Source organism: Corvus moneduloides, chromosome 3 (assembly GCF_009650955.1).
Source record: "Corvus moneduloides isolate bCorMon1 chromosome 3, bCorMon1.pri, whole genome shotgun sequence".
NCBI lineage: Eukaryota > Metazoa > Chordata > Aves > Passeriformes > Corvidae > Corvus > Corvus moneduloides.
The window spans coordinates 69,673,859-69,689,775 of NC_045478.1; the positions used below are offsets into that span (position 1 = coordinate 69,673,859).

Genomic DNA, 15,917 nt, shown 5'->3' on the forward strand with positions numbered 1-15,917 from the left:
TAGAGTAATTACTTTATTACCAGAGTTTCTCAAGTTGGAAAAGTGAAAAGTACAATCTCCTAAAATATAAAAATACAACTTTAGTGTATACTTGCTGAGAAAACAATGTTTGCAGTTGTTAAACAGAGATAGCAGAAGAGATGAATAGTATCAAATGCTCAGTTTATTACTGTGTTTTAGTCATGGGGTAAGAATCAATCAGTTTTCCTGCAGCAAGAAAAGGGAGTGCAAACTAAGGCTGTAAATTGAACAACTAGTGTGAAATATTAGTGATAAAATATTCCTTTGGATTGCTATGAAAGGTCTTGTATCTTGTTTTTCTGATGCACAGCAACTGATTTTGTTGTAATTATGTATTAATGGTTTATTGGATATACTGTTGCACATAGATTTAGCTTTCCTGCTACCACTGTCTCATGCAGAACATGCTGCTCTAGTCCATTTTGCTACACAGATGTATCAAACATACAAATTGCAATGCTAATTGTTTGTAGGAATGATTAGGAGCAGACATCTAGACCATATATGTGATTTGTGCCCATCGAGTAAGGTACTGATAGCAGTGTTCAGATTTGGTAACATTTGGTCATAAAGGCAATGCTTCAGGCTAGGCAGTGGGTTTCATCACTGCATCTGCAGCATAATCCTTAAAAGATACTGCTTTATATTTTGTACTTAGCAAATGTTCATGTTGTTACTTATGTGTGAATAAAGTAAAATAAAATCTATTAGCTTAAATTCTGGCCTACAGAGACAGTGATATCAGCAGTAAGGAGGGAAAACTTTTCTCTCTCATTTCAAGCTAGAGAAGTGGATTCAAGTGTGAACTGCAGGGGAGAAATAAAAACACCACACATGCTTGTTTCTGAACCAATTAAAGGAAAAAGTGGGGCTCACCTTAGACTAATAACATTTATTGTTGATGTCAAGCATACTGTGTACTCATCAGGAGAGAAGTGAGTTGCATTTGTGACACTGAACTTAAATACAGATGTGTATGCCAGCCTGGCTCTCTTAATAAATGTATTCATTTCCCTTGAAGTTAATGGAAGAGTATTCACTTAACTCTTGGAAACTGGTCTAACATTTTCTTGATTACATTTGTGCTTCATTGGTTTTTAGATAAATGCCCAAAGATTTTCGTACACCCATTTTGCTACAGAGGCAAACTGAAATTCTTGTTTTCTTTTCATTCTGCTAGCTTCTTAAAGGAATAATTTGTAGCTTGAAAAGCAATTTAGGAGAACTGTTTTAGAAATGTGCTCAACTACTCTTTCCTAGGAACCATCCTGAGGCTAAAAGGGGCAATCTTGAGAATGGCTTTTCTGGACACCACAGGATCTTTGGTCCCACCAGCACATGAACCCTGGAGAGAACACAATGTTCCTGAAGATAAAGATGAAAAAGAAAAAGCGAAAAAGCGACGACCTGTCTCAGTGTCCCCTTCTTCCTCTCAGGAAATCAGTGAAAACCAATATGCAGTGATATGTTCAGAAAAGCAAGCAAAAGTTATCTCACTGCCATCCCAGAACTGTATTTATAAGCAAAATATAACAGAGACTTCTTTTGTTCTTCGTGGAGACATAGTGTCATTGAGTAACAGTATCTGCCTTGCATGTTTCTGTGCCAATGGACATATTATGACTTTTAGGTAAGACCTGTTTGATGGTAACTTAAATATAAAAAGAAGAAATAGTCTTCTGCTGCATAGAAAGGTTCCTTTTCCATAGGATGATGAATTTTAAAAAAAATTGCATTCAATCAGGGTTGATAATTCTCCAGCACTTGAGCCTGAATAATTTTGATAGCACATACCTATTAGTTATGCCTTTAACACATGAAAAAGTTTACCACTTTAGCTTAAGCTACACTGATTCAACACATAGTTCCAAATAGGTGATACAGGTCCATGAGTTGAAGGTTTTCTAAAAGTTGTATTTACTTCCTGATGGAGAAAACTGCCTTAAGTCAGACCTTTAGCTTGTACCTGACCAGACTCTATCTATTTTTTGTGCAGCTGTTTGCATCACACTCATGGCTCAATCTTAATATTTTGTTGTGTATCTTGCTTGTTTGTTAAAGGCCTTAAACTCAGGCTATGAAGGCAAGATTAACTGCTAGCAGTTGCGTAGTAATAAGTCATCTAAAGTAAGAGGTTTAAGTTATGAGTTTAAACATGTGTTGTAGTAGTAGTAGAGTAGTAGTAGTGTTTAAATATACTTACAGGTCACCTATGTAATTTTCATGTCCTTTATCTTAAATGTTTCTAAGTGCTATTTTATTCTGAACAGCAGTGTGTATATACTTACACCCTTGCACCTGCAGTTTAGATGTGGCCTAATGATAAGATGAATGTGGAACATGGCCCTATAACATTATGCCAGTAAAGTTCCTAAAAGATTATTTTTAAGGTTGCCAAAAGAAGCTTTCAGCTTGGAAAATTCTGTAAAAAATATTTCTTTAGGAAGTTGTTAGGAGTAAAACTAAAACTGATACTATCAAATCTTGTTTTTTAATTGTAGTCTGTAAGCCTGTAGCTCCATTGATGTCTATCCCATGCTTTATGTATTCTAAACATGTCTATAAAATGCTGCTCACCTTGCAGGGCAAACAGTATCGTTTTTCCTAATTAAAACTAAACTTAGTAATGTTCGGATACCATATATTGAAACAAATCCTGTCTTCAGGATTCATGTTGTTTTCTAATGAACTCTCCATATGAGCTAAATTACAAATGCTGAATTGTTAACTTGTGTGGGGAACTTGGACTCCAGTGATGAGCTCCATTTTGTAAGCATGAATTGCTGCTGGGGAGTGGACCTTATGTGCAGTTTGTGTAAAGTTTTCAGAGCACTGTATCATACCCAAGATGGCCAAAACTTAGCTACTGATAAAAACTCAGATAGGATTTAGTAACAAACAAATCTGTACCAGAAATTATGAAAATGCTCTCATGGATGTCACGGTTGTCCTATCTGATCTAATATTTTTGTGTTTTGAAGCTGTAAAAATGTTTTATGCTTCCATTGATCTGAAGCAAAACACTTCCCTGTTACTGACTCTATCTTAGGAATATTCTTATTTTAGATACATGCGTGGCAGAGGTGTCCTATCTGGGTGATACGCTTAGAAGAGAATATTGCTTTTTATTTCTCACTTTTAAAACTTGCCTCCAAAGGCAATCTCAGCATCCTTCAAAAAAAGAAAAAGAAAAAACAAAACAAGGCAACCTGACACTGTTGTGGTTACTACATCTTTCTTTGGTTTTAACTTCACTTTGCCCCTTTACTGCTTTTTCAGTGTCTAGAAATAATAACCTTATGCAGATGGTGTCTGCAGGAGAAGCTGTTTATTGTATTATTGGGACATTTGCAGCTAACAACTTCTGTAGATTTTTTTACGAGAACTTCACAGGGGATGGTTGAGACAGTGGTTTATTTTGGGTACTATTTGTCGAGAAATTAGGTGTTTTGTCTCTTCTTACTTGTATTTATTATTACATTGAGGGAGAGGAATGTTTGGTAGAGGAACATTGTTATAGCCCAGGTGTGCTGTCTGTTCTTCAGTAGATTGATGCAGTAAGTTCTGCAGTTACATGTACAGAATCAGAAAATACAAGGTAAGCAAACTTTGCTCTAAGAGGACTTCCTCTTAAATATCTTGTCAGAAAAAAAAGGGGGACTTAATAAGATTGTTTGAGGCTACTGAATTCTGCTTTGCTTTGACAGTACACCCGTGTTATATTTCTAAATGTTCTTGAGGAGAAATCTTGTAGACTTGTATTTTTAGTCAAGGAGAAATTATTGACCTGAGGGAAGAGAGAGGGTGTTTAATTGTAAACTCTTTGTAGATACTTATCAAAATACCTTGGTAATTATTAAGTAATGCCTAATTCATTATAGCAAATTTTTGATTAGCATGCTCAGACTGTCATTTAAAAAAATGCTTTTAAATGTGTCTGCGATGCAGATGTTTAATTTTTGAGGTGCTACTTTGAAAAATCTCATGTTTTGAGGTTCTGTAATGTCATTAAATTACACCTGTTTGTGGTACTTGTCAAATGGTGAAGAGAAAAAATATGTATTGCAGTTTAAAAATGAGCCATTTGATCGATAATAGACATTTCTGCTCTATTTAATGCGTTTTTAAATTCTTTTCCTTAAGTTTGCCAAGTTTAAGGCCACTGTTAGATGTATATTACCTGCCACTCACCAATATGCGGATAGCCAGAACATTCTGCTTCACCAATAATGGACAAGCACTCTATCTTGTCTCACCAACTGAAATACAGAGGCTCACCTACAGCCAAGAAACATGTGAAAATCTTCAGGTAATTAGCTTTTTTTAAAAAAATCACTTTTTTCTTAGATACATTCTGAGCTGAGTACTCTGACTTTTGCGCTTTGATTTTTTTTTTTCCCCTTTTGTTTTCCTTCACTGTAGAGTCTGATTCCAGATGAATCACTTCATCCATGCTATTGTAGCTGAATCAGTTTCTTACTTAATTTCATTTTGATCAACAGGAATTTTCCTCCTTTAACATGCAGTTAAAATTCACTTGATCAATTGACGCTGGGGGAGGTGTGTGCTGACACAAGTAGGGAATGCTAATTCAGGATATTTGAAGGAAGCTATTACATTTCAGGGATATTAACAGCTTGAAAAAATCTCAGTCATGCTTCAGTTTGGTAGTTGCATAGAATAATGAACTAGCAGAGTTGCAGGCTCTACTTTCGTATTGCTACATGGATGTAAGTATTTGTAGATACAGTTTCAATAGGACAAAGTCGGGAGTCTTGCCCAGGTTGTTGAGGGGCAAATAAGCTTTACTTGACTGCATTTCTTTGCTTCTGAATTCCATGAGCCCTAAGCTTGCAACCATCTGCTTCAGATGGTTTGGACAAATTTCTTAATACGTTTTTATTTTTCTATTTCCTACATCACCTTGCAAAGACAGATGCCCATTAAAGCATATTTATTTTGAAATTCAAATCCATTAAATAAATCCTGAAAGTGAAAGAACATTCCATTCTTATTAATAATTTATGCCTTGTTATGTCTCTCTTTCATTGCAAAGGAAATGTTGGGTGAGCTCTTCACTCCTGTAGAAACACCAGAAGCACCAAACAGGGGGTTTTTTAAAGGCCTGTTCGGAGGTGGGGCACAGTCACTTGACAGAGAAGAGCTCTGTAAGTTATTATTAATTGTTATTTTTCTGGTATTTCTACCCAAGGAAGCCAGTGATCCTTGATAAATGTATTACCTGTATTAATAGAACATTACCTTTGTGAAGAGGAAAATAAAATAGGGAATGACGAATACTTTTTCATAGATTTTGTGTTGTGCACCTCACCAACAAGATCAGAAAAGCTTGGTGTGTTTTTTTTCATAGGTTCTTTTATCCCATTTATTCAGCAGTAGATTAGTTGTCCCATTTCTTGTTTTCTAATCTTATTTGAATTAATCTTTATGAAGCATGTAGTACTGACCATGATTCTATTTATGCTGATAAAGGGACTGAAAGGGACTGCTTTTGGACAATGCTATTCTGGACAGTGAGAAAATTAAAACTTCACTCTACTTCAGTTATTTGCCAGACTTTCCTTGTTTTACTTGTGCAGAGCTGCCTCAGGAATGACAGCAAGGACAGAACTCTATGATATTTCAATTCAGTCCTGTTTATAGAACAGTAAAATTCAGATTTGGCAAAATTTTCATTGCTTTATCTTTCATTTTTTTTTTGATTGCAACTTTTTTCTTTCCTGTGGTGGCATTCAGCACTTTAATATATTTAAGGAAAATAGCTTCCATTTATTTATTCGGATATTTGCTAGATGCAACACCATATTACGCAAGCTTATTTTTAAGAACCATTTTCTTATTAACATGAAATGTATCTGTCAAAATTGACAAGGTGCCCTGCCAGTCTTTTCTTTTAAGTTGGTTCTTTTGATCTCTGCACAATGAAAATTAAATTAGACTCTATTACTTGAGCCTGTACATTTTGAGCAAATATCAGATATTTAGAGGTCACTTTCCATGTTAAAGATTTCTTTTGTGGGTGTTTATATGTGTGTATATATATGTATATGTAATACTGTGGAAGGTTGGTCAAGTATTCCAGTAGAGAAATTTATGTGCACGAATTATAGTTTAATATGACTGGGACAGGGGAAAAATACCTTGTAACTTTAGAAGCTATCCCTTTATATTATTTCAAGTTTCCACCATTGAGTTTTGGCTTGGATCTTTAGAAGGAAAATAGTACTGAATGGAAGAAAAAATGCCTAATGAATTGTAGCCTGAAAGTGAGTTCAATGACAATTCAAAAGACATCTGAGCATGTCTTTAAAGTAGCCATATTTACCATGAAGGTCACAGCAGAATCTCTAATAAATGAAAGGATTTCTCTTTCTTATTGTGGGAATTCACAGTAAGATATTTACAATACTTAATTTAAATGTAAATCATTCTTAATAGAAGCATAAAATTGAACCAGATGTCTTTAAATACTGCATCAAACATATTTAACAAGTTCATAATTTTTTTCCTAGAGGTAGAAAAAAGAAAATATTTAAACCATAGTTTATTGTTTAAAACAAATAATCAAATTTCTGTAGTGTATACAGTTCTGTATGAGATTGGCACATCAAGTGTCTAGATTGAAATGGGTGGCTTATGAGCAAAGTTGGTGTAGCCAATGCCATCACTGAGGTCTGGAGCTGTTCAGCTGACCATTTGTACTGATTTATTCTTACATCCGTACTGTCTTTCTACATTACTTTTTCTTTTTTTTTTTGCAAAGTTTTTACAATAATGATAGCATAGACATCTAACCTACAGGTGTCTGCATGTAAAATTGAACTTCCATCAAAGGGAACTTGTGCTGGTGGAATCATGCTGGCTAGCCTATGTACCAGCAAAGCACTTCCAGAACTAACCACAGCTTGTATTATCAAAATTATTCTGCTTTGTCTGTTGAAGTCAAAACGCATTCCATGTGAAATAAGCTATATTGTGCTGGTGAAGTCGTTTTTTAACAATTCTGTTGATGAACATGAGAATTTTAGTTTCATACTTGAGCTGTGAAGAGGTTACAGTTTTATAACCTGCCTGGAAACTTGAAAATATGTTTGAATATCTCAGTTTTAACGTAGTAATATCTACTAATGTAGAGTAGTGAGTGTTGCTCATAGTCATACCTACAATTAGGTGTTTAGTCTCCAATCAAACAAGTTACACCTCTCTATAAACTACTTTCAGTGATACTTATGTAATAGAGATAGAAAAACTTACTATTCTGTATTTGCTACTTTTTGCAAATGCCTCCAGTTGGAGAATCAGCATCTGGGAAGGCATCAAGGAGTCTTGCCCAGCATATTCCAGGACCTGGGGGTATTGAAGGTGTCAAAGGAGCAGCATCCGGTGTAGTTGGTGAACTGGCACGAGCCCGGTTGGCACTGGATGAAAGAGGACAGAAACTGGGAGAACTGGAAGAAAAAACTGCAGCTATGCTTTACAGTGCTGATTCTTTCTCAAAACATGCTCATGAGGTGAGTATGTCAAACTGAACATTAAACTGATTGTCAAATGCAAGTTTTGCAAGTGACTGAGTTCTGCAAAGGCATGTTAGAGGTGCATCTAAAGGGCATGCACTATGATTGATAAAGGATACTTCCCTTTCACATATCACTTGTTACTCTCAACAATTAAGTACTAGCTTTTGTCTCATGGCACATTCGTCTAGAGCATGCAGTCTGCTGGAGTGGCATGTAAGCTTCTAAATGTGCAACTCAGTTCTCATAACTGAAAAAATTACCTATTGTCACTGAATTAATAAGAAGAGTAATGCTTTATGTCAGATTCCTGCTGTCCTTAAGAAAGATCCTGGTGTATGCAAACCCCGTGAATGCGAGTTGGTTTCTTTCCTCGGTAACTACCATAGAATGGCTGTTCTCATCCATTTTCATGCCGATTTCTTTCCACACCCTAAACTCCTGTGAAACCTCCCCATTCTCCCAAAAATGTCATTTTCTGAGGCTAGATCACTGGCAATGATGCTAACATCAGAAAATTCATCATGCTAAACTCTCAGTGTTCAGCAATGTTGTTGTTGCAACTTTGAGAAGCCTTGCTAAAATCCTTCTTTCTCATGCTGCTTTGTAAGTATATAATTTGTTTGCGTCATTGTACATTTTGGTACATTACAGGAACAGTAATTAGAAATTGCTTTTTGTTTTTCTAGATGATGTTGAAGTACAAAGACAAGAAGTGGTACCAATTCTGATGACTCTCATCAATTACATCTGTTTAATTTTGTCCTGATGAAAAAAATCTTGTTTTTTCATTAATTTTGGCAGGACCACTGAAATTTAAAGAAGTATTCACCATCGGATACTGTTGTTTCCTAGCACAAATGACACACTGTTTTACCTCAGTCATGGCTTTAACTGAGGAGCTTTATAGCTAAGAAACACACACGCAAAAAAGAACCAAACTTGAGTGTTTCTTAGCTGTTGGTTGGCATAAAGTTGGAACAGAGAAGGTAACTGGAACATGTGGAAAAGAGAGTAAAGGGAAATCGTGGTGAGATGGGCAGGGGCAATGCAGGGTCAATCCTGTGTTAATATTTCATATGCCAAAAGTTTTTGTGCTATTGTAATTGCTGGCAGTGTTATACCCTCCTGTAAGGAGAGGCAATAAATCAGAGGTCCAAGAGCTGGAATCAAGTTGGTTTGTCTTGCTGGACAGTAGCTGACTTACAATTACCTTCTCTAGGACTCGCTGTATTTACCATTATTGTTGAAGAAGAGTTGAAGTTTACTGTCACTTCTTTCATTTGAAAAGCTGGAAGCTTGGAAGATTTCTTATTGAAAATTGTATACATAGTTGACCTGTGCATAGTCTTTTCTTGGACCCCTGATCTAGTATTCTTGTATTCACATCATATTCTGTGACGTGCAAAACAAAATACGTAATTTTTGCATTAAAAAAGTCAAGTGAATAATATGACTGGAATGTGTCATGCTGGGAGTTTTCATTTGTGTTATGGCCGTGCAATGTGAAATGTGGTAACATCTTCCTTGTGGTAAGAATTCTTCAACTTCTGTTCAGTTAAATATTATTTTTGGCTAAAAATGGTTACTGGTTCAGGTTGTATAACATTTAGAATTGGCTGTGGGTTCCATTCATGCTGTGAGTTTTTATAAATGTTTAACAGAATGTATCTTTACAGCCATTAATTAAAATAGCTGAGATAGTTTTGCTCAAAACTTAAGTTCTAGATGCCCTTTTAGTCCTTTACTATGAAATCAGATAACCTTGGACTCAGGTTTTCAAAGTTTTACACACCATGGAGGTGCTGATGCATGAATAATGACAAGCAAGCATCTAATACTTAATAATTGTCAGTATGTTGTTTAGCAAATCTCTAAGTTCTGCTAGTAGAGAGCTATTTTACAAGTACCTGTCTCAGCCCCACCCAGCACTAAAGACAGTTGTCCTAAAGTTTGGATTTAGTCTCTAAAGCAGTGCTTTCAGTGTAAGCAGTGGCAAAGTGTGCACAAAACCTTTAGGAATTGCTGAAATAATGTTCAGTTTGAGTGAGGTAAATAATACAGCTGAGCTAACTTGTTAATGGCTACTGCACAAAAGCTATATCAGTGCGAATGACCAGGGCTCTTTTTAGAAGAGAGTATTCCTTAAAATAAATGCTTGCATTTCAGAAATTCCTTTAGACCTTTTTCCTCAAACTAGGAATAGTTACTGACTGGTTTTGTTTTATAAAAGGGAGTACTTAGAAGCTGATAGGTCTACATTGTCTGAAATTATTCACTTAGGTTTGCTTCTCCAAGCATTGCTTTTTGTGTACTTTTTTCACAAACTTTCTGAATGTTCCCAAAGCAAAACCTTAGTTTTATTTTTATTGTGAAGTGATGTTGCAGGTACACAGACAAGGCAACCTTACAAAACACCTCAAGGATGCAAAATATTGAAGTTACTTAATGGTTCTTAAATCACTTTTCAAATGAGAGGCAAATATGCTTGGACTTTGTAGCACAAACTGATAAATTTTCTCACTTTATGTATAGCAACATTTAATTAAAAAAGACAATTGAATTGTGTTGTCAGTACGATGGCATGCCCTACTATGCCCACTGTTCAAAGTCCTTAACGAATGAGAATGTGACAATTCGAACAGCAGTATTATGATTTCTTCATGGCTCTGTCCTGTAACTACTGAGGCAATGTCTATTTGAGTTACTTAACTCAGTTTGTCATGCAATATTTGCCTCTGCATGTTAATTTATTTTTACTGTCTAATTAATGCATATTTAACACCATTTTGTTAGACATCCAGGTAGAAGAAAACTAGATAAACCATTACGCATACCTCATCCAAAAAAACCCGCCCTAGCTGACACTTGTCCCCTTCCTTATCTCACATTTATAAATTGAGATGACTCATGATTTGACCTGGTGAAGATAAAACTACATTTCAGGGCAACAGAATCCTGGGAAATTAATCTGGTCAGGTTCTGGGGGAGAGGATTGTAAAAGTATTCTTCAACAAATTATGGTATCATTCAGTGAAAGATGACCTTGGCTCGAAAAGAAAGCGTACTTAACTTTCTCATCAAGACACATTTGACAACCACCAGCAAGCAAAATAATAAGAGGCAATGAGAGACCATCTGCCAGTACCAGACGAGTAGTGGCTTATTTGGTGTTGCAGAATCTATCGTAGTTGAATCTCTTCTGTTGCTTATTTTCAGGGCATGCTTCTAGATATGAAGGCTAATGATTTGATTGCTCATGAGATAAACACACAAATGGTTCTTGGTCAATAAAAGGGGCTATGTACAATTTTAGTCTAAAATGTTACTTTTTCCTTCCCAGTGGAAGGAAGGTGATCACACACACATCATTGCATCTTATTGTGCTATTGGTGGTGCACCTTTTGTACAACAAAGTATATGGAAATCCTTGCGGGGAAGCACCCCTGGTTTTTTCACTAGCATTTTAGTTGTGTGAAATTTTTTAGAGTGTCTGGAAAACTATAAAATACAATTGAGCTATTACTTTTTTTTTTAATGAAAGTAAGAAACTACCTGCTGCTACCTATCTGTTTATATGTAGTGTGTCTCATTAGGAACTGTAAACTGAAGAAGCTTTTCTTCACCTTAGTCCTGCCAAATCGTAACTTTTGAATCCTGGTATGTGTAAATATGTGTGTATTCCAAATCAGTCTGAAAGTGTTACACCACAGGCATCTCCAGTGATTTGTTCTTCAGCAAACAGTCAGTTATAAAGTATAGTAATATATAGCTGTGTTCCTTGTCTGTCTTTATGCAAAGTTTTTGTGCCTGAGGTGGTACTTGCATGGCAGGTGATATTGGAAAGCTAAATCCAAAGGAGGATTTTTGGAAGCAAGTTCATTTTCTTTTTTTTCCTTTTAGTTTTCCTTTTATTTTCCTTTCTATGTTTTTTTGTTTGGTTGGTTTTTTTGGTGGTGTTTTGGTTTGGGCTTTGGTTTTTTTTTGGAGGGGAATTTTTGTTTGGTTTTTTTTGTTGGTTTTTTGTTTCCTTTTTTTTTTTTTCCTTTTTTCCTTTTTTGCTTAATTAATGGCACTGATCTTACCTGAACTTTTAAACTTGAATTTTTCCTGCACTTTAATTCAATCATGGTATTTTATTCCTTAATTTCGTTTCTGCATTTGTGCAGTTCAGGTTCATTATTTGTATATATAAACACACATGTTCAATAAAGACTTTAGAACAGATTACTTTCAGGCACCTTTGCTAATTACGTGATTGATTTAGAATGTGTGTTTTCTTAGCAAAATATGTATATACAATATAGAATCTAATGAAAGGCACGTATTCTGTGTCAGCATTCAGTTTATAAATTACTGCAACACTTTCACATTTGTTACTAGATAATACAAAAGAAATCTGTTATATTTATACATACTGCTTAAGAATATACTTTTAGTTTTAAATAATTTTTATATGTACACTTCTACCTTTAATTTTAAAAAGACTTACGTTCAAGTTTTAAGTCAAAGTACTTAAAGTATGTATATTATCCATAGAAGTTGTTTTAAGCTTATGAATACATTCATATCTCATATCGAGATGATACAATTACTAAGCAATGAAAACAAATACCCCATTTTGCTTTGCAGAAAATAGTCAGTTATTTTTACCTCCCTTTATGAACATTCTTAAACAATTCTCCAAGTATGGAGCAAGTAGATAGGGAACTAGCCTAATATAAAAGTTTTCTCAATAGCTGCAGTCCATGGCTGACTAGTTTTCTATGGTTTGGTTTTTTTTCTGGTACACACGAAAGACTTTTTTCAGCTATTTCTTGGACTTTTAAAATTCTCCAAAACTGAAGTGAGGTTTGTCCAATAAACATTTTCTTTGAGTAATATGTGTATTTTGATTATACATCAGATCTTTACATGTAAATCAGGGTTGGGTTTTATGTGGGTTTGTTTTGTTGCTTTTTTGTATCCGAAACATGTGTTGGAAAACTTAAGATTCCTTGGCCGAAGTGCCCTCTGCTTTCTCCTCGTGGTTTAACATGTCTGGGTGGGCACTGACCACAGACAGAGCCTGGTGCGGGAGTGAAGGGCTGCAGTGCCTTGCTTCCCTGTCCAAGTAGAAGGGCAACTTGTCAGTTGAATCTTCCCTCATGCCAGCCAATTTCCTGGATAATTCATGTGAATCTTTTTGGGGGGATGTTGATAACTTTGCTACTACCACAAAGTCTTCAAATACTCTCTAGACTGAAATTAATGATGTTTGAGGGGTGGAAGTGAACAGAAACGGGGGGGGGGGGGGGCGAAGGTGTAGTGTAGGTGAATCAGTTAAATCAATTTTACTTCAGTTTTCATTGAAAAGCTAACCTGGGCCAATTTCTTCTTCTTAAGCCCATTATGAAGATGTGCTATATATCCTTATTACTGGTACCTTATTACTGTTTCAAGTCTGATGAGTGTACTGTTTCTGGGTTCTTTTACACCTTACGAAGTTTAGACTTAAAGATGTGGGCATTCATTTTTAAAAAGTGGAAAAAAAAGGAAGAAGGGGAATGAGGCAGAAACACCAAACAATCAAATGAAAGATGTCAATCAGTATTTCTTTTAGTATTTCCATGTGCTAATGTTTAACCTACCGCTGTAGGTTACTTTGACACTTGTGTTTCCTTTTGTTAGTACCTAAGTTCCATATTACAAGGCAAAGAACTAGAAGTTAAACTGTTTCAGTTGAAAACATGTAAGGAGTTGTATGTGGATTACCACTACCATTCAGTAATAGGTGATGGAAAGGGAGAGGGGTGGGAACATGTTTTAAATATTCCCTTTTAAAACAGAATTGTAAATAAGCAGTACTGTGTTATTTTAGACCTGAGCTCTGCTATCTGTAGTGGTTAGAACTAGGAAAACATGCTGCTTTCTAGTTATGCTGCTGTTTCATTGTACCAGCACCATGGGGGGAAAAAAAAATACATCCGTAAATTTTTCTAACATTGCCCACTCCTGGGTAAGCATGCTTGATGTGTAGCAGTTCTCGTTTCTGTATATGTTAGTGTGTACATGTGTGTTTTCTTTTTCCCTTCTGTTCATTGCAACTTATTCTTCAGTTAAGTCTTGCTGAGCCCCACTAGCTCTTCTGAGGATGATTACTGGAATATGCATTTTTAGGTAGGGTTGCAAATCCATCTGTCTACAAATATAGTTTCATATGAACTGCAAACTGTACTGTTACGAACTCAACTATGTTAGATTGCATAGAGTTATTTTATTTACATGTAGTTGGACTGAATTATGTCATCATAATGAAGTTAAAAAATTAAGTATGGAATATTTTTGTAAATAAAAATACCTGTGCAGCTGGTATTTTAAATTTAAAATGTATTATACATTAATGTTTCAGAAAAAAATGTTCATATATGTGTATATGAATGTGTCATTATGCTGAAGGGCTCTTGATTGGGCAAAATAAACTATTCAAATCTCTCCTGAAATGAGTGTAGCTTACTCTTTTTCTGCCTGACCAGTTGTTTTCCTGCTGGCTGGAGCAGCAGGAAGGTGTGAGTTGTGCTTTGTAACGAGCAGAGCAGTTTGTGCTGGAAGCATTGGCAGCCAGGCTGATGGGGAGTAGCCCTGAAGGACCCCAAGAGGTATGAAATTGTTCATCAGCAGTGATGCCCCCAGGCATGTCTAAAAACATTCTGAAATGTGTGTACTGATGGTGACAATGTGAAGTCGTGTTATCTTTTTAAGCTACCAGAAAAGTTAAGGTCATTCATTATACAGACTCAGTAAAGCAAAGTATTTTCTGTAGCTGCATTTTGTCAGGGTTTATTAAATTAAGAATCCCGTGTGTATGGGGAGAAGAGATGAAACTGGTATTTTTTTTTCTTTGCCATGTTTACAGTACAACAGATGTATTATTTTCTTGGGTTGAGGCTCAGTTTTGCCACAGACCAGTTTCTAGCTTGCAGTCTTATTAAATTTGCTGTCTTTTGCTGTTGGGGAGAGAGGGAAACACAAACAACCCGCCTTTGTAAACGTATTCTCAATGATTTGGAAATAATGAATCCGAAGAGAGGCTTGGGCAGTAAATCTGAGATGTGAAATTGCTGTACATAGGGGAAATTTTTGGAATCTCATGATGTCAAATAGCAAAATATTTCACTGCTGCTTGTTTTAGTATGTGAGAATGCAGTTTCATCTGTGGGAAAGGTCTGCTAGTTCCAGACTTCTTGTTTTTTCTTTAATATCTGATGGTTACACATAATGAACTGGAAGCTGTGCAGTGCATGGAGTTATAAAAAGGATAATGCATTGGAAAGAAAAAATTGTTTTATCTTCAGTTTAATTGGATTCAAGATATTTGGAGCTGTCACACTGCCTCCAGCTACTTGCTAGCTCTGGTAGTCTGCAATAAAAGTAAAAAAGCTACAGTAAAAGTAGCTCCCTCCCTCAGGGTACTGTGGGACTGCCCAGATCAATGGACTGACAAGAGGGGAGTGCCAGACTGAGGTTGCAAAGTGAAGCATTTTCATTTAGTGAAACTCAGGATTTGATCAGACCTATATTAAAACTTGTTTCCTTTTCACATCATGTGTTTCCACAGTTTTGGTGCCGATGTACTGGAAATTAAATGCATTTAAGACTTACAGACATATGATTTTATGCCCACCAGCACTTTTCTTACCCAGATTTTTTAATTGGGAGTTTTCATCCAGGCAGTGTCACTGAACCAGCCCCTCCTTGTTGCCCACTGGCCTATGGGTGCTCAGTGGTATCCCTGATCTTGCCTTCTCCCTCCTCCTGCCTTGATGCAGCTGGACTGCTCCCTTGGCCTCGGGTCAGCCAAGCAAGAGGCACTGTCTGTTTTCTCCCTCAGGAGAAAAGGTTGCAGGAGGCATCCCAGCCTGGCCTAAGGAAATGGGATGTTTTCCCCCACAGTCCTGCACTGAGGTAAACCCACGAGCAGGATGTCAGCAAGAACCAGTTTCTCACCTCCTACTTTGCTGGCTGATTTTTCACAATGTGTAATTAATGCTCCCTCAGTAAGGGCTTGGGGGCTTGCATATGCAACTCAATATAGTAGCGGTGTTCTGCTCACTTGCTGTAGCTAACAGTTTTCTGTATTTTTCAGCCACAGGAGACAATCTGGGCTAAGGCTTGTGCACAGGCTGCTCAGAAGGAGGAAGCTGTACCCATCCCCACTGCCCCAGCTGAGACCTGGGGATCACTCCTTTAGCCTCAAACACTCGTTTAGAGCTGTTTGATTCCAACACTACTCAGAAGGGCTGATGGAGGCCTGTACCAAAGCCACAGTCAAGATAAAAATGGAAAGGTTGATGTGTTTTGGAGCAGGTAATTGCATTTTTG

At 36.4% G+C, this 15,917-nt stretch overlaps 1 protein-coding gene across 13 annotated transcripts in view; it reads left to right on the top strand.

Annotated features, from left to right (window-relative positions):
• The window catches only part of STXBP5 (syntaxin binding protein 5), a 107,490-nt gene extending 93,452 nt beyond the window's left edge, over positions 1–14,038 (top strand). For all 13 annotated transcript variants that reach the window (XM_032102145.1, XM_032102147.1, XM_032102150.1 and 10 more), the window contains 5 exons: positions 1,282–1,651; positions 4,165–4,330; positions 5,078–5,189; positions 7,333–7,553; positions 8,246–14,038. In XM_032102145.1, the coding sequence (XP_031958036.1) occupies positions 1,282–1,651; positions 4,165–4,330; positions 5,078–5,189; positions 7,333–7,553; positions 8,246–8,287 (911 nt within the window). In that variant the 3' untranslated portion in view covers positions 8,288–14,038. The remainder of the gene's footprint in view (positions 1–1,281; positions 1,652–4,164; positions 4,331–5,077; positions 5,190–7,332; positions 7,554–8,245) is intronic.
• Positions 14,039–15,917: the final 1,879 nt, after the last annotated feature.